The sequence below is a fragment of the Copadichromis virginalis genome, linkage group LG2 (assembly GCF_057382275.1).
Source record: "Copadichromis virginalis isolate Kocher_CV1m ecotype Utaka linkage group LG2, C_Virginalis_male_GT1.1, whole genome shotgun sequence".
NCBI lineage: Eukaryota > Metazoa > Chordata > Actinopteri > Cichliformes > Cichlidae > Copadichromis > Copadichromis virginalis.
In genome coordinates this window covers 11,351,759-11,370,740 of record NC_140619.1, presented here as the reverse complement: position 1 = coordinate 11,370,740, position 18,982 = coordinate 11,351,759, and the positions used below count along the sequence as shown (strand labels likewise).

At 40.2% G+C, this 18,982-nt stretch overlaps 2 protein-coding genes and 1 long non-coding RNA gene across 7 annotated transcripts; 2 read left to right on the top strand and 1 right to left on the bottom strand.

Annotated features, from left to right (window-relative positions):
* Nucleotides 1-3,532: 3,532 nt before the first annotated feature.
* Nucleotides 3,533-13,797, top strand: LOC146717043 (uncharacterized). The gene is made up of 3 exons (XR_014922656.1): nt 3,533-3,809; nt 10,768-12,674; nt 13,044-13,797. It is a non-coding gene; the product is annotated as an uncharacterized LOC146717043 (long non-coding RNA).
* tmem216 (transmembrane protein 216) lies at nt 11,018-13,958 on the bottom strand. Of its 5 annotated transcripts, none has more exons than XM_085471333.1 (6): nt 13,743-13,958; nt 12,592-12,639; nt 12,446-12,518; nt 11,742-11,834; nt 11,231-11,448; nt 11,018-11,153 (listed from the first exon to the last, which is right to left on the bottom strand). In XM_085471333.1, exons 1-5 carry the CDS (start codon nt 13,800-13,802, stop codon nt 11,243-11,245), a joined length of 480 nt encoding a protein of 159 aa, XP_085327459.1. In that variant the 5' UTR covers nt 13,803-13,958; the 3' UTR covers nt 11,018-11,153; nt 11,231-11,242. The 5 variants fall into 5 exon arrangements, with proteins under 5 accessions (XP_085327459.1, XP_085327452.1, XP_085327474.1 ...); XM_085471326.1 differs by having other exon boundaries at nt 11,247-11,448; nt 13,743-13,950; XM_085471348.1 differs by having other exon boundaries at nt 12,446-12,539; nt 12,626-12,639; nt 13,743-13,810.
* Nucleotides 13,959-14,173: 215 nt separating this feature from the next.
* Nucleotides 14,174-18,459, top strand: tmed9 (transmembrane p24 trafficking protein 9). Its single transcript, XM_085471356.1, has 5 exons — nt 14,174-14,367; nt 15,130-15,230; nt 15,844-15,969; nt 16,078-16,224; nt 17,098-18,459. Exons 1-5 carry the CDS (start codon nt 14,178-14,180, stop codon nt 17,245-17,247), a joined length of 714 nt encoding a protein of 237 aa, XP_085327482.1. The 5' UTR covers nt 14,174-14,177; the 3' UTR covers nt 17,248-18,459.
* Nucleotides 18,460-18,982: the final 523 nt, after the last annotated feature.

Sequence of the window (18,982 nt, the reverse complement as noted above, 5' to 3'; positions counted from 1 at the left end):
ACTAATTTTACTAATTTAATAATACTAATTTTGTGTTGTAAGATTGATGAGTTTCATGCTTTCATTGTGGTACTTGGGAGAGCTTGACATTTTATCAGGTGGTACACACTGTAAAAAGTTTGAGAAACACTGATAAGTGTGTGTGTGCTTTTGGAAAACATTTAAAGCTGCAGTACAGAATCTTTGAAACAAGCTTAAAACATTTTTAGAATATAAACAGAGCATCTGCTTCTCTTTACAGCTCCTCACTCCACCAGGGCTGTTTGGCACTTTCTGATAGTGTGCAAATGTGATGTACGTACTGCAGCAGTCATACAGACAACTGGGCGGTCCAAAAGTTGGCCTATCTATTACTGGTTGAGGTTTTAGTAGAGTTGTGGCTGAACCACATAAAAATATATCATTAATTTTAATCTCCCCAATCAATTATAATGTTATGTTGAAATGTTGTTAGAGGGTCAAAAATGTTTCAACCCAGTTTGTTTTGCAGATTCTGTATAGCAGCTTTAATATAGGGAGAACACAACTTCCAGATTGTGTGATTAAAATCAGGTTTTTTCTCTTTGTCAGTTTAACAGTTTCTGTTTTGCCCGTCTTCCTGTCTTCCTGACCTTGTACTTTCTCCTCACATTCCCCTATTTCCTCTCTCCCTCTTTGGACTGACAATCATACACAAATAGATTGTATTCAATTAGATGAAAAATTACATTAATATGAAAAACGTACTATTAAGATCACTAACAAAAAGTCCTCTTTCAACCAAAAGGCAAATAACCAAACCACATGAACATCTAATAAAAGATATAAACATTGAAACACTGATCCAACATTATTCTTGATTGACGGATCCTTTGATTTTACACTTTTACCTGAATGTGGCTCCTTTTTTTGAAAAAACTACCTTATATCCGTTATGAACCTGGCTGTCTCTCTGTACACACACACACACACAGCAGGAGTTATAAGGTTAATGAGCATTCAATCAGTTAGCTAGTTAGTATTCATTACAAACAGGACAGTGGTAACAACAGTAAGCTACGGACAATTTTAAGTTTTAGATTTTAAATAAGCTATATACATTTCAATGGGAGCAACAGGACGGTCAAATGTCGCTGATGTTACTACAGAGCAGGATGGATTGTAGGGCAGCAAACATAATCGGAAAACACGTTTTCAACACTGCAGGTTACCTGGTGTAATGTTTTTCAGCTAAAAAGAATCATGTTCTGACTCTTACCTAACATAAAGAGTAAGTGAAGGTTAAATGCAGCTAATATATCCTGTTTTAAACCAGGCACTAACACCTCCGCTCCGCTGTGTCTCAGCCACCATCACTCTGGCAGCAAGAGCGCTAGAGCCAGAGTAGGGGAGAGGCGAGCTGGAACAAACCATTTTGGGAGGGGAGGGGTATCTATACTTTTGTTGTTGAAATGTTACGTCTCAACCAAGTACTGTATACTTTTTATATTTTTAGTAGTGTTTCACAAAAACAGCAAATATTGTCCAAAAAAAAGTAAGAAATCTTTGGGGGTGCTTTGATTCATTGATTCATGAATCAAAAACTCTACTTAGAGTTAATTTTACTCTAAGTAGAGTCACATTCTTTTAATGTAACTCTGAGGTGTAAAATGATAGTAGTTAAAATCGAGTGTTAAAAATGAGTGTTTCTATGTCAAATCTGGAGGTGTTACAATGGAAACATTAACTCTTGACCTCTTAACTCTGAACTCCTACAGGGGCTATGACACACATAGTTCTGCAAAATCACTCAGTAGGATGTTTGTTCTAATTTGCTATGAGCTCAGAGTGCATCGAAAATAAAACTAATAGGCTATAAAGAGTGATATGAACATATTTAGAACTTACCGGAATTAAACTGTCTGGAGCACCAACAGATATTTGGAGATGGAAGAGAACTGGATATCAGCTTGTCTCACAGCTGCTATCCAGGCTAGACGCCTTCGTTTGGTAACATCCGATACACGAGCTGCCTCATGTTGCTTCCAGGTTGGGAAAGAATGAAAAGATAAACCATTTTCAACCTTATTCTCTTGCTGGTCGTGCGATCGAACATTGCAGCAGACCACACAGCAAGAACGAACCATGGTTGTGTGTGCCTTCGCTCCTTTTTCGCTTGCGCTCTTTTAGACCCCCAAAATGGCGGATCGGGCCAAAATCCTTTCCACGCCCACCCCCGTGGCATCACGCTTCAAAACCCTATAGCAGGGGTGTCAAACTCAAATACACAGTGGGCCAAAATTCAAAACTGGAACAAAGTCGCGGGCTAACATTAATATTTATTGAAAAAAAAATCTTCTTCCAGATATAAGAATGAATCTTTTCTTATGGACTCAAACAAGTTTTGCTGAAAAACTGAATATGGAACAAGCAAAGCTTAATACTAAACAATATATATATTAGCTGTATAATACCAGTAGGCCAGCTCTAATAGTAATTTGGTATGGCTTCGCGGGCCAAATGTAATTAGGCTGCGGGCCAAATTTGGCCCGCGGGCCAGAGTTTGACACCTATGCCCTATCCGGTCGTAAAGTCTGACGTCACTAGCCGTGTCTGGACCTAAACTCTGCTGCAGGTCCATATATCAAACGATCACTATGGCATTACTGAGAGTTGAAAAACTGTCTAAAGTCTTTCATCTTTAATAAAATGATCAGCGTTCTGCTCTACCAGATGTAACAATTGAGTTTAACATCCAGGCATCCATGACAACGGAATTTATGACATTTAACGGAGTTAGAAGTTAGCAGGAAGTTAGCTCGCTAGCTTCTATCTAAATACAATATAGCATGTCCTGACTGCGGGGATTTGAAAACAAATTAAAACGTACAGCTCTGTTATCACTTCCAGCATAAATGAAGACAGAAAACTAAAAAGCAGTGACGTTTGTAGGGTTACTGAAGTTTGGCTAGCTGGTATATAATGATGTGCTATGTGACCGCTAGCGACACAGCTATGTTAGCATAATATAAACAAGCTAACTTTTTTTCCACTCGATAAAAGTTAACATGAGTGTTCTCGGTGGTCCGGAACAAATGTAATCGCATGGCAGGATGCTGTAAAAGGACCAAACTTCAGCCAGGAGAACAACTGAGATAATCCATCCACAATACGAGGTTAGTCATTCATATACTGCTGCATGGGCTGAGCTGTAGTTACATCCTAAGGTTTTAAAAACTGAGCTTAAATAAATGATTAGCGGTAATAAAAGCCGAGGGAGGTCAACAGTGATCACTGACTGTTTTAGGAGCTTTTTGAGATCAAATAGAAGAAAATACATAACATTAAACATGTTAACAACACAAAAGCCATATTAAACGCAGACTACTTTAGGCCCGGAAGTAGGATTCGTCACGTCATCACTGAACAACCGAATCCGGTTGTTCAGTTTAATGCTATGTATTTTCTTCTATTTGATCTCAAAAAGCTCCTAAAACAGTCAGCTAACTCCCTGCTAACTTCTAACTCCGTTAAATGTCATAAATTCTGTTTTCATGGATGCCTGGATGTTAAACTCAATTGTTACACCTGGTAGAGCAGAACGCTGATCATTTTATTAAAGATGAAAGACTTTAGACAGTTTTTCAACTCTCAGTAATGCCACAGTGATCGTTTGATATATGGACCTGCAGCGGAGTTTAGACCCAGACACGGCTAGTGACGTCAGACTGAACAACCGGATAGAGTAAATTCACAGACTCCGCCCCCAGCACCATAGGCTCCAATCAAAGCTGAAGTGAAGCCGTTTCAGAATATTTTGCTCTACATATTTGAGTTGCTTGCCATGCTTGGTAAGTCATTTTTTCAAAGATTGTTTCAATTATTATTAGCTTTTACTTCTGTGGCTCTTTGGAGTGGAGACAAAGCTGTGTGAAAGGCATTAGCCATGTTGCTCGGTGATAGCATAATATTCTGTTTTAGCTAGCTGAAAGGTATTGTTTGCGGGCAAATACCACAGCCTTGAAAAAAAGCTTGCATGTGAATTTTCAGTCAAATTTTTGCCCCATTAATGCGGCTATGGCGTTAACGTCATTTTAACAAGATGAACACTGACGGCACTAATCCTAACCCTATATCTGTAGAAAAGCAAAAGTGACTTTTCTGGAAAAGGTAAATATTTTCAGGGTTACATTTATTTTTAGTAGTAATTACAGGAAAAACAACCAAAGAAAGCTAAGCGTGAAGCTTAGTAAACTCTTCTTTCACTATCACTTAACATCATAAACGTATAAATGTAAGACGCATTTGTGGCTTTAGACAGTTAACTAGAAACTACAAGTTTCTATTAATGTGTACAGACACATCAGTAAAAATATTCTGAAATTATCCATTCATCTACCTGAATAACAGATTATAGACAGGTTGGTCCAAATCCAGAAAAAAGACCAGAGAAAAGAGTCTTTGTACAGATGAATTTCAAAATAAGAGCTTCCCTGTTACCCATCTCTGTTAAAATGCATCGCTGTTAATATGTTAAAAGTTCACAGAGACTTTTCCAGCACAGACAAACTTCCACATTTTGTTTTTGCATATGTTGCGTATACATGAAGTCGCAGAGCTTTATCAACTTTTGAGAGAAAAGTTTTCTTCCTTAAGCCGTCTCTAATCTCAGATGACTAATTTAACAGTAAGCGAACAGGCAGAATGTGACTGCCAGCGTTGAAAAGAGGATAAAGAAAGTTGAATTCTGCCTCGGCCATCAGCGCCGCTCCTCCTGACCTGCACATGTTTGCGCTCGCAGGGCATTTGTTCTGCTTGTCAAAGTCGCCATCCAATTGGGCGCCGCTCGTATTAGAGAGATCAGTGTATTTGCATGTCTCCACGATGGCTGCCTCGCTCGTTTCTCTTTGTGAATATAAAGCAGACAGAACTTAAAGCTGAGAGGTTTCATTACCGAGTCTATCGCAGCCGTGCAGTTTTGCCACACAAATTAAATTGTGCCACTTTGTTGAGCACCGACCTCGTCTTCATAACTGCAGCTTCATCTAAGCAGCCGTCAGCCTGCAGGGAAACTTTCCACCAAACGGACGTTGTGAGATTCACCTTTTTACATTTACTGTTAACCTGCAGCTCAAGCAAACCTAAAAGCGTCTGTTAGCTTTCATTAAAAGGTTTCAGGTCTCACTCAGGAAGCAAAACGTGACAAAATCTTAATAAGACACAGCTTAACGACAGAGATTTTCAGTTATTGTGAGAAATGTTGCTAATTGGGAAAAATGAAATAAAAGCATAACACAGCAAGGAGGTTTAAATGGGACGCAAAACCTGAAATATTCTCCTGCAGTGTTGTACATACAGGATGGAAAGTGAAACGTGGGTGAGTCAGGAGATAAACTGACAGCTTACAGGTGACGTGATGAGAGCGAAGGATATCAGCGTACATATGAGGCAACCTCAGCTAACTGGAGTCCTGGGGCCGTTTTTGTGCTGTTGGAGTCTTTTGGAGCATTTTTAATGACATCATCTGACCAGTTATTATTTTTATTAACATTTACAGTGGGGCAAAAAAGTATTTAGTCAGCCACCGATTGTGCAAGTTCCCCCACTTAAAATGATGACAGAGGTCAGTAATTTGCACCAGAGGTACACTTCAACTGTGAGAGACAGAATGTGAAAAAAAAAAATCCATGAATCCACATGGTAGGATTTGTAAAGAATTTATTCGTAAATTAGGGTGGAAAATAAGTATTTGGTCAATAACAAAAATACAACTCAATACTTTGTAACATAACCTTTGTTGGCAATAACAGAGGTCAAACGTTTACTATAGGTCTTTACCAGGTTTGCACACACAGTAGCTGGTATTTTGGCCCATTCCTCCATGCAGATCTTCTCGAGAGCAGTGATGCTTTGGGGCTGTCGCCGAGCAACACGGACTTTCAACTCCCGCCACAGATTTTCTATGGGGTTGAGGTCTGGAGACTGGCTAGGCCACTCCAGGACTTTCAAATGCTTCTTACGGAGCCACTCCTTTGTTGCCCGGGCGGTGTGTTTTGGATCATTGTCATGTTGGAAGACCCAGCCTCGTTTCATCTTCAAAGTTCTCACTGATGGAAGGAGGTTTTGGCTCAAAATCTCACGATACATGGCCCCATTCATTCTGTCCTTAACACGGATCAGTCGTCCTGTCCCCTTGGCAGAAAAACAGCCCCATAGCATGATGTTTCCACCCCCATGCTTCACAGTAGGTATGGTGTTCTTGGGATGCAACTCAGTATTCTTCTTCCTCCAAACACGACGAGTTGAGTTTATACCAAAAAGTTCTACTTTGGTTTCATCTGACCACATGACATTCTCCCAATCCTCTGCTGTATCATCCATGTGCTCTCTGGCAAACTTCAGACGGGCCTGGACATGCACTGGCTTCAGCAGCAGAACACGTCTGGCACTGCGGGATTTGATTCCCTGCCGTTGTAGTGTGTTACTGATGGTGACCTTTGTTACTTTGGTCCCAGCTCTCTGCAGGTCATTCACCAGGTCCCCCCGTGTGGTTCTGGGATATTTGCTCACCGTTCTCATGATCATTTTGACCCCACGGGATGAGATCTTGCGTGGAGCCCCAGATCGAGGGAGATTATCAGTGGTCTTGTATGTCTTCCATTTTCTGATGATTGCTCCCACAGTTGATTTTTTCACACCAAGCTGCTTGCCTATTGTAGATTCACTCTTCCCAGTCTGGTGCAGGTCTACAATACTTTTCCTGGTGTCCTTCGAAAGCTCTTTGGTCTTGGCCATGGCGGAGTTTGGAGTCTGACTGTTTGAGGCTGTGGACAGGTGTCTTTTATACAGATGATGAGTTCAAACAGGTGCCATTCATACAGGTAACGAGTGGGGACAGAAAAGCTTCTTACAGAAGACGTTACAGGTCTGTGAGAGCCAGAGATTTTCCTTGTTTGAGGTGACCAAATACTTATTTTCCACCCTAATTTACGAATAAATTCGTTACAAATCCTACCATGTGAATTCATGGATTTTTTTTTCACAATCTGTCTCTCACAGTTGAAGTGTACCTCTGGTGCAAATTACTGACCTCTGTCATCATTTTAAGTGGGGGAACTTGCACAATCGGTGGCTGACTAAATACTTTTTTGCCCCACTGTATTTAACCAGGAAAAAATAAACTCTCAAGATAAAAAATCTCACAAGAGTGTCCTGGTCAAGAAGGACAGCAGTACGATCATAGGTTTTATACATTAATGGCACATAAACATACAAATCCATAAACCGTAAGTGCAGTGAAAGAGTAAAAAATGAACCAAGACTTAAATGTCAGCATTAATAAAGAATATATATCAAAGGTATTTGTCTAATGTCAGAAACAAAAGGAAGGCAAAACATTTTGGTGCCTGAATCGACTCCATTCAAGTGGTTTAAAATTGCCTTCAATTCATTGGCATCAGTTCCTTCAGTTTTAGTTTATTCTGCAGCTGATTCCAGGAGGATGGAGCAGCAGATTCGAATGATCTTTTTCCAAATTCAGTGTGAACCTTTGAGACAGATTTAAGGAATAACTCTTGGGACCAATGACAATGACTCCCCAGACTTTTTTGATTATTGTATGTCTGTAAATAAGATGGGAGCAAACCTAGAATAGCCTTACAGATAAAGAAAATACCAGTGGTGGAGTCTACGACATGACAGAGCAGACAACGTACAGTGGTGAGTAAGAGCTTTAGAATTTATAATGGATCTCAGTGCTCCATGACAGACAGGATCCTGCACATGTAATCATTCACATGATGCATGCATATAAACAGGGGTGCACATAAGTGGTCCACAGGTGTGCATTCACTGTCAAAATAAAAGACGCGCGCCAGATATGAAGTTGCAACGCGTGTTTGCATACATAAGATTTTCTGGAGGAGGACAGACATTTGTTTAGAACTCTTAAAGATGTTGAAGAAGCAAGCTCCTTTAAGCAATTGCTTTGCTGTTCCTCCACCTCCAAAGAAATGTCAGAAGGAGTCTGAACCGCAAAAGAAGCGCATATTCTTGGAAAAATGGTTGCAGGAGGTGAGCTGGCTTCAAACAAATGATGAACGCACAGAGATGTGATGCAAAATATGCCGTCAAAATCCCACTCTAGCAGACAAAATTATTATTTTTGACAGCAAATACGCACCTGCGGACCACTTATGTGCAGCCCTGCATAAATCACATTGCCATAATCAAGTATGGACATAAATGTCCAAACAACTCTCTTTCTTTCCTTTAAGGACAAGCTGGACTTTACTATAAAATAAAAACCAACATGGGTGATGTCATGAGGGATACTCCCATCTTTTATATACAGTCTATAATGTTCTTTCTTTAAGTTTCTTCTTCACTGAAATAACAGTAAAGTTTAAAAAAATAAAATAAAACAAAGTATGTAATTCGTTTAAAAAGATGCTGTTTATCGCGTTATGGCTGAAAAAACTACAACTAGAATGCTCCAGCTCTGCGCAGCCTCAGTAGCATCTTTGAAGAAGGCAGCAGGCAGGATGCTCCGGTGTGGGTTTGCCCTGCTTTGACGTCTTTTGCACGCTGTCCTGGTAGAGAGAGGGTGGAGGTGTTTCATAGAGGAGAGCCCTGCCGCCCTCTGAAGGCTTTATTACTGCACCGCATCACACAGAGAAAAAAAATATTAATACATTATATAGAATTAATTAAAAATGATAAACAGAAAGAATTTTATAGGAAAAAATGAATAAAGACAAAAATAATGTCAGAAAGGGAAACAAATGTCCATTTAAAAAAGAGATACCTCTAAATTATTAATAATAAATGCTTGAACTCTGAATACCATATGTCATAATGGTAATATAAATTAGAATGAAAAATTTCACATATTAATAATGTGTAAAAAGAATGAAAATAAATAGAATGTCTGCAAATAATAATCAAAGGTCTGTAAAATACTGTTAAATAATCCCAAAACATTTTTAAATTAATACAATTTACCAAAATAAATAAATAAATATCTGAATAATTTAAAAAACATAATTTCATAGTTTTGAGGCAAAAACAAAAAAAACCCAAACTGATTAACTGATGATTAATGTTGTATGAAAAGTTATTTTTAATAATTACGTGCGGAGTGCATGTGCATAAAAAATGTATGAAAATACATAAAATGTGTAAAAAACATTAACAAAATTCCTGCAAAGTAGAAATGAAGTAGAGGTCATTTATTTTCCAGCTGCCTCGCTTTGAATTCCCGCCTTTGGAGCCGTTTTTCTTTCTTTGAACTCATCATGATAACAAGCGCTGATATGTCAGTGCAGCTAATCTCAGGCTTTAATCCCAGTAACACATCGCCTCCGTGCTGCATCACCTGCTCCTCCTCGGTCTGATCTCTATTCGATCGATCTGTGACGGCTCTTCCTTAGTTGATCACTTCATTCACTGACACCTCGACTTCTGTGAGGTAGCTGATGCGTGGCTGACCTCAGCAGACCTGTGCGAGAGTTCAGTTCATCTGTTTTCAACTTTTTGAATTCTTCTTTGCTCATTTTAATATTTTTACTGCATTTAAACTTCTTAAACTTGGATTAGAGATGTGTTTTAATTCATAGACAAACAATATATTAACAACTTGAACATACTGATAAGATGCCTTTGTTTTTTCCCACCTTTTATTATTGCACTGCTCTAAAGAGCGCACCAGGACTTTTAACCTGTAAATGGAGCTTATGTAGGTGAGAGCGGTGTGTCATGTATCATTCTGGTGTTTATCATTTTAATGACCACAAATTTACTGTGGTTCCTCCACAACAATAAGTTAACACAACAAAACACACCTGTCAGCTTTTCTTGTCTTCTGAAACTGGAATGAAATGTTCCCATCTTTAAAGCATCATTGGTCAGCTTCTGTTTTAACTGTGTAAAATATATCAAAAGACTTGAAGAGTATAAAATGCTAAAAAGCTTTAAAGGTGGGGTGGGTTTTGATTATCGATTTATCGATTAAAATCGATTCTAACTTGGATAACGTGATATTGATTCATTAAAATCATGAATCGATTTTTTAATATTAATTTATTTTGCCCGAAATGCCAGAATCTCAGGTTAAACCTCACAAAATTTAAACCACCAAACAACTAAAACAGTAAATGAGAGCAGTAACACAGATTCTTCACAAAGATGTAAACACAAAGCGCGGACCCGCCGACGCATCAGAATCAGTGAGATGTCGCCTTTCTTACCCGATGGCACGGACACGGTCGGGGCTGAAAGCCGACAGCTCGCTGATACTGATGTTTCGGCGATGCCGTTCAATAAACTACTGAACAAATTTTAACTTTTTAAAATTATGCGCAATTGCAAAACGCTTAGCTGTGTCTCTAATAAAACCTCTGTAACTTTGCTCTCAGCAGCATCAGGTAATGTTCATATGTTGAGTTATAAAAACCCAGGCCAGGAAAATCTCCTTCATGTTTTTCTGTGTTTTATCTTCAGCTACTTTGACACAAAGGAATCTGCTGTGACGTTCACACCTTTGATAAAGTCTCACAAGTGTCAGCTTTCTTTTTATAGATACAAAAATATGGAAATGTACTGATGCATGATCTGAATTATAATATTTCGGACTGTCTGAGGCAAAATTTCCCCGATTCAAATCGAATCGAGTCGTGGATCAAATCAATTCTAGAAATCAGTGACGATACCCAGCCCTACTTTAAAGACCGCCCAGATGGCGTGTTTTACTTAACACATTCATGAGCATCTCAGTAAGAAGCTGAGCAATGCTTCGACTTCCTGTTGCAGACAGTTCATGCGGACATCCACGCGGCCACCGGGAGCTGCGGAGGTGGTGCGGGAGATCCAGAGGGATCACAAGGACCAGAGGATCGGTGTGTCGGTGGAGCGTGATGAAGACACCAGCTGGCTAACTACACCTTTGTTGTAAAGGCTAATAGTTTATAGTCTGTATATAAAAGATATAAGGAGCCGACCTTCAGTTTAAACTTCATTCTGATTGAAAAACTTTTAAAAGGAAACACTGGAGATGAATTAATTGTGACGTAGAAATCAGAAAGTTTATTTACAGAAACAGTTTCATGAAGGTAAAAAACTTGATCAAACATGGCAGATATTTACAGAAATCTCTGCTGACTCATCCTGTGGCGTTTGCTCCTCAGTACACTTTGGCCCTGCGGAAGAAGACGTAAAGTATGAACTTTAGTATTTAAAGAAACGACTAAGATTTGTACCGACCCAAAAAGCTCACACGAGGACGCCGTCACCTGGAGAAGGCAGATATGGAGATGAGCCCGAGCAGGAACTCGAGGCCGTAGAAGCAGAGCAGCACGGCGTTGAGCAGGAACTCGAGGCGCAGGATGAAGGTCTGCAGCAGAAGGTAGTACACGGCGAGCGCGGTGCAGGGAAGCAGGACAAAGAGCGACACACAGGAAGCCAGAGAGCGCTCGCACAGGTTTCCCTTCCAGCCTGGATGGAGACGCAGTTTGACACTCAGTTTGTGACGTGCATGTTGTGTGTGTGTGTACGACATGTTCTTGTGAAGCACTTTGTTGTCAGACACATAAATGTCTGAGGCGACTGTTGTTGTGATTTGGCGCTATATAAATAAAATTGAATTGAATTAAGTAGGAGATGGTAGGAGCAGCAGAGCATGAACTCAAGACAGATAAAAATCATCTTATCTGACTTCTTAAAGGACATGAAAGACCGTTCCTGTTATGAATAAAGATTTATTCAAAATGAGACGTGACTTTGCTCACCATAAAAGATCCGCAGAATCTCAAGAGCGAGGAAAAGCAGCAGCAACACGACGTCCAGAACCAGGTTATCTGACGGGTACGGCAACAAAACTCCTGCAGAGAGCAGACATCAGAACGCCATCAACATCAATATGACCCCATCATCATCAGCCTCTCCATCTAACAAACACCATCATCTTCATCACCATCATAATCCTCTCCTCCGGTTTAAACTGTGGAGGCTGTTAATTGGAATTAACCTGTTTAGATAAAGTTCCACAGCTACAGTGGACCCACGTATGACTTCTTAACAAAGTGAGTTTCAGGCTGCAGCTGAACAAAAGCAGGATATTAAGCTTTTTTTAATGTAAAAATAAAATCTTAAGTTAAATGTGTCTTGATCTTAAAAAATAAAAGCACTTTGGACTGAGTTCAGACTTTTGTGGGTTAGGCGTACATCAGCAGACCTCCTGAAGGACCCAGATTTCGTGGTTTATTACACGCCGGGCTACAACTGTGCACTTTCTGAGCTTGGAAGCTTCGACGCTAAATCAAGTGCACCTCAAACTCAGTCCCAGTTCAGCTCGAGCTCACAGCGGTCGGTCAAAAAACCTAATTCTCTGTCTTATGTAATCGTCTGTGTGAACGGCACCATTTCTCAAACTCTGTCTCTGAGTTCTGCGCTGCAGGAGAAAGAGGAGGTAGAGGAGGATGCTCTCACACACCTTTATAGATGAACATGAGGACCTCGGCCAGGTAGAAGGCAGCAAAGTACCAGCTGTTCAGGTAGAACAGCACCTGCAGAGGAGCGGACGAGAGCTAATGAAGAGGAGGTCAAGGAGAAACAACAGCAGACACAAAGTCACATGACCTGCAGCTCTGCGTTAGAGTCAGGTGAAGGATACGATTGGTTGGCTCTCTGCAGGAAAAAAAGTGGAAACAAGAAGCAGAGGAGTGAGTTACAGACCACAAACAGGACAGATCAGATTATTGATTAACCTGCTGATTGTATTGGTGATCTTGATAATATTATTAATGATATAAAATATTTAAATATTTATTTAAGTGATTTTGTTGTACACACAGATTTGCAGGTGTGCTTTCTTTCTTCTGTCTCTTTTGTCATATCTTTGACATTTCTAATGTCTGTGATTACTTTTACTGCATTTAGTAATTTATTTATATTCTTGTATTATTCTATTCTTTATAAAGCAGCTTTGAGGTCCAGGATGTCTGAACTGAGGATTGTCGTTCATGCATCTATGTCATCACTTCCGAATTATTGCAATTTTCAAATTTCTTTGTTCTCTTGTCTTAACAAAGCTCCGCGAGAACGTCTGCAGGTCATTCACAGTACCACTGTGAGGATTCAGACTGAGTCACTGCTGATTCAGCTGCTTCAGAGTGCACTTCCCCTTGTGGGACTAATAAAGGTATATCATATCATATCATATCATATCATATCATATCACTTTAAGAGTATGGTTTTGACTTTTAGAGCTTTGCAGGGACCGGAACCTACGTACATCTGTGAATTTTAACATCTATGCACTGCCAGTAGCTTCAGGTGGTCATGTTGTCAGGCTCTGAGTGTCTGAGATCTGTGGAGTCTTTCAAAAGTCAGACTAAAACTGACATTTTTAAACTTCCCGTTTAATGTGTTATTTTGTGTTGTTTTTTAGGCTTTAGTATCCTTTTTTCAGTGTTTTCCATGTGGCTAACTGAACTGAAGAGACTAAATAAGGAACCACAGCTGCTATTTCTGTGTAAAAACATGTGCTGCGGTTCTTTATTAGTAACGTTAGCGTCTCTGACTCTGCTGAGGTTTGATGAACTGACAGAAACCTGACGTGTTTGCTGCGCTGACCACGCTCAGCCTGCTCAAAAATAAATAACCATATGCCGTTTTATTCGACCAGTACACTCTCCTGTAAATTCTCCACTGACTTTAACCTATGAAATATTTCACACTTTAACCCTGCACCATCACCGATTTATCAACAACAAAAACCTCACACTCACCGGGCGCCATGTCCGCTTCGGCCCTGTTGCCGTGGATACCGTTTGATTTGTTCTACGCATGTGTGAAAAAGGCTTTTTCCCGCTTTGGTCTTTCACAGTAAAAGACCACAAGATTATTTTGGTCTAACAGTAATGCAAAATAATAATAACAGGTATAACAACCCAGTTTTACTCATGAAATGAAATATTTGTTTTCCTTTGCTAAATTAAATCAATAAATATATATTATATATTTAAACAATGTTTCGTAAAGGCACATTTTGATTATTTTTTTAAGTACAAAACCTAAAAATAAAAGATTAATCATGATAACATTATTTATCATTCATTTTAGAAGCCCAGAGCGTTTAGAACTACGACACCCAGTACCCTCCTGCGGTTAGCCGATTGGCCAGAGTGCCGCAAGGGTTTACGTGGCACTGCTGTGACAGGCGCATGCTCAGTTTGAGTTCCGTGTGTCCCGGCAGGAAGATGGCGTCGCTCCGGATCAGGATGCAGCCGTGTCTGTTTTCAGTTTTACTCCTGAACGTTTTGTGCAGCTTCGTCTCCGCGCTGTACTTTCACATCGGAGAGACCGAGAAGAAATGCTTCATCGAGGAGATTCCGGACGAGACCATGATTATCGGTGAGAGGGGGGTGGGGGATCTGTAGGATAATGCTAGCAGCTAGTTAGCCGAGCAGCTAAAGTTTAGTGTGTCGTGTCTTCAAATGTGTGTGTACTTTTTCGAAAGAAATTAAACTTAATTAAAATAAATATTCTAAATAATAGTTCACGATAGCATGATTTATTTTTATAGGAAGGGGAAAAAATCGAAACTTTAAAGTGTGATTAAAGTTTTCATAAAGGTATTTTTCCATTAAAGAAAGCTGTTGAAATAATAATCCATCAACACTAAGTTTAAAGTGGATCCTTTGGTCCGTTGAATCCTCCTCTATAATTTAATCCAGGTTATATTAAAGGCAAGTTTATCTCAAAGTTAATCAGCCCTCCTCTGTTTGAATGAGAGAAACTACCACATGGTACACACCATCAGCCGGCAGGAAATCTGTCCGTTCAAAAAAGCTTTTCTTTCAGCATCTTAATCTGCACAATTTTCATCAGGTTAAAGGTTAATTCGGAATCATTTCAGGTGCACCTCCTTTACTAATGCATCTGCAGATAAAGTAAAGCAGTGAACTGAGAGTTAACTTCAGATTGTGATAGTGAAGGAGTTTTCTAAAGAAAACAAAGAAAATTCTGTTGCTGTTGCATTTACTGAAACATAAAGTTTAAAACATAAAGAAAAAAGTCGACATATTCAACTGGAAGTTGATAAACTGATGTTCGTTTCAGGTCCAAACCATATTCATTCAAACTGCTCACTAATCAAGCCGTGTGTCTGTGCAGGTAACTATCGGACTCAGCTGTATGATAAGCAAAGGGAGGAGTACCTGCCGGCCACTCAGGGTCTTGGCATGTTTGTGGAAGTCAAAGATCCTGATGACAAGGTGAGCATAAAGTTCATGTACTTAAAGAGTCTATGTGGCGTCATGCTGTCGTGGTTAACGCTCAACTGTACAGCCACATATGCCTCATATGTGAAAGGTCCTCAGATGAAGACCAGGAGGAGACAAAAACCCAGACTCAGGAAGTCACAAGCTCCGTGTCAGTCCCAAGCCCGGATAAATGGGGGGATTTCGTCAGCAAGGGTACCTGGAACAAAATAAATCAAACGTGTGGATCCATCCTCTGTGGGGATCAGCTCAGAGTAGCTTATATATTTTGATATGTGCAGTATTTTTACGCCTGGACTGTGCTCGAGGAGCTCGGCAGGATTCACAGTAGTTCAGTTTAAAATGTTCCTCCTTCAGCTCATACTCTGAATCAACATGTATTAGCTCCTCTGCCTTTAAGCCAACTTGTTCTGATTGGCTGCCAAAGCTTTGAGCAACAGGTGGGTGGGGCTTCCTTGCTTTGCGAGATTACAGCGATGCAGGAGAAGGAAAAAAGTGTAATAAACTGAGTTTTCAGAGCAGTCTGCAGCTTTCAGCTCTCAGGAGTTACAGTACAAATGCTGAGACTTCTGCTTGATGTGGAAGATGTTTTGTTTTTTCCCTGCAGGTGATTCTGTCTCGACAGTACGGCTCAGAAGGACGCTTCACCTTCACGTCGCACACACCTGGAGAACATCAGATCTGCCTTCACTCCAACTCCTCCAAGTTCTCGCTGTTTGCCGGCGGCATGCTGGTGAGGAGACGCTCAGACATACAAACGAGAGCTTCAGCGGTTTATTCCTTTCTGTTCTGATCCGTGATGTTCATAACCGCGGTTTGTGATTTTTGTGATGTGTTGCAGCGCGTTCACCTGGACATCCAGGTGGGCGAACACGCCAACAACTACGCTGAGATCGCTGCCAAGGACAAACTGACGGAGCTGCAGCTGAGAGTCCGACAGCTGGTGGAGCAGGTGGACCAGATCCAGAAGGAGCAGAACTACCAGCGGGTCAGTCAGAAACGCCTTGGCGCTTTTTTGTTTTTGTCAGAAACGCATGAAGACCCTGAACATGAATCAGAGCTGCTCGTCTCTCAGGCTCTTTGATTTTATGTACACGCCCCAAAAAAATCTGTTTAACAGAACATTTTTACCACTTTACCGGCTGTCAGCACCAGTTTCCTGACAACATGAAGCCTGTACTCTCCACCAGACTCCATTCATTAAAACAGATGTTTTACCTCCTGATGTATTCCTGCCTCAGCTGGTCATTAAATTTATTATGACTTAAAGCACAAAAAGTCACCAAAGTAGAAAAGCAGGAACCCATTTTCTGTTTCTGTCAGTGGAGTCTACATTTATTTAATTCAAATTAGGGCTTTCAGTATTTTATTTGTTCCTGAGTAAATCGGTTTGGCTGAGATTAAATCATCTTGTCTTTATTTTTAGTTAGCACATATCTTAAACACTTAAAGCTGGAAGTTAATGATAGTTATATAAGAGCAGATGCGTGCTGGTGCAATAAGTTGTACGTTTTACGTCCAGTGGATGCATGATCTGATTAGTCGACTAATCGCAAAAATAATCGGTGACTAGTCGACTATCAAAATAATCGTTTTTGGCAGCCCTAGTTCAAATATAAGGTTTATGTTTAAACGTTTAGTTATTATTATTATTTTTGCAACTGTAAATGTTCAGACACTGTGTATTGTCATAGCTGTCAAAAATGACAGCGTTAAGGCAAGGCAAGGCAAATTTATTTGTATAGCACAATTCAACAACAAGGTGATTCAAAGTGCTTTACAGAGACATTAGAAACAAAAACAAAGGTTTAACAAAGGTTAAGGTTTAACGGGCGCCCCCTGCCGTCTGTTTTTCCCTCAGTATCGTGAGGAGCGTTTCCGTCAGACCAGCGAGAGCACCAACCAGCGGGTCCTCTGGTGGTCCATCGTCCAGACCCTGATCCTGGTGGCCATCGGTATCTGGCAGATGAGACACCTGAAGAGCTTCTTCGAGGCCAAGAAGCTGGTGTAATCTGGAGTCAGAGGGTGTGCGTGCATGCGTGTGTGTGTATGTGCGTGCGTGAGTGTGAGTGTGTGTGTGGTGTCTACTGATGGATGCAGTACTTAGTGGCGGGCGGCAGAAAAGACCCAGCTGCAGGATTTGGCTTGAAAAACATGTTTAAGATTTTTGTTGTTACTGTTTTCGTCACCAGCCGTGATCGTGACGAGCGTTTAACCTGACCAATCAGGGAATGTGTGACCCACCCTCTCCTCCATATTTATTACAGCGCCCGGCGGCGGAGCAGTTTTAGATTTTCTCCCCCTCGCTCGCAGCATGTGTTACTGGCCTATAGCGATGCAAGTCTGCGGGACATGATAGTCACGTATACGTGTGATCTGAGCTCAGAAATGATCATCCAGATTCATTCATTAATCCACAGATCTGATGGTTACTGAGACGACGTGTGATCTCGGCGTTTGCATACTCGTTACCAGGGATGGGAAAGGTTTCTCTTTTTTGCAACGCTGACTAAAAGTGGGGCGTGATTTTAACGGTCTTATTTTATTTTACTGAAACACAGAGTTGTTTCGATGTTTCACTTCATCACATTACTTTCAGGTTCTGGATGTTTGTACGCGTTTTTTGTGCCGGTCGGCGTCGCTGCAGCTGTCCTCTGTGTTTCGAGTCTGCTGCTTTTGAGAACATCTGAAGCAGGCTTTGCTCACTGTAATCAGTCGCAGAACTGATTTACTGAAAGACTCCTGGAGCTACTTCAGTTCAGGGGCTCGTTCGAGGCTTAAGACGATTTTCAAGGAAATGTGATATCTTTGGTCGACCGTTCAGGGTGATGGTCGCTGATCTCAGTTCAAATTTTTTCTGTTTTCAGATGAGATTTAGTTTCTTTTTAACAATAAAGGATGGATGGTCGTGTTTTCATTTTTTAGAAATGTTCCTGTAGGCGGGCTTTAAATCAGATGGTGAAATATTTTGGGGTCGGGAGAGGGGCTTTTTATTATTTAGCGTCCATGTGAAACTCTGTGATTGCACTCAGAATAAAGTTCAGTTGGTTTGAAGGATGGCGTGGTTAAATGACATTCTTGTAATATTCCCGCCAAAACACAGCTCATAAAGTCACAAAAGAGTTTTTATACACAGTAATTGTTTTCTTTTAAGGGCAAAGATATTTTAAAAGAAACCTGAGTATTGTGACTGCAAAATATAATAAAATTAAAACAAATCAAAGTGTTTGTGTGGTTGATGAAGTCAAATTTAAACTGCTGTTATAAACCTTCAAGAATCACCGTCTAAGGTGTAAAACTCGGAAGTGTTATTGTATATTTGGGACGTTTAATCCAAACATTTTCAAGTATTTAATATAAAATCTACTGCTTTAATTAAAGTGATCAGGGATTTCTTTGTTGGTGGAGAATAAAAACTTTTGTGTTGAAGCAAATTTTCTGCTTAAATTCTGATTTGATGTGTTTGTACTTGAGAATAAATTTGAGATTCTGATTGGAATTAAAAACGATGGTGGAAATAAAATAAGATCAAAGCTGCTGCTATTAACAAAATACGGTATTAAACATCTCAAACAGCTTAAATGAAAACAGAAAAAGGATCAGTGTGTTTCAGTACTGTGCACAAGTTTTGAGCCGCCCCGCATTTCTTTGTTTTCCATCCAAAGAGCCAAGCTTTGTTTTTCAGCACATCTCCGGGCTTCCTGAAGGTCTTTATAAGTTTTTCTTTCTTCGTTATGTTACTGAAA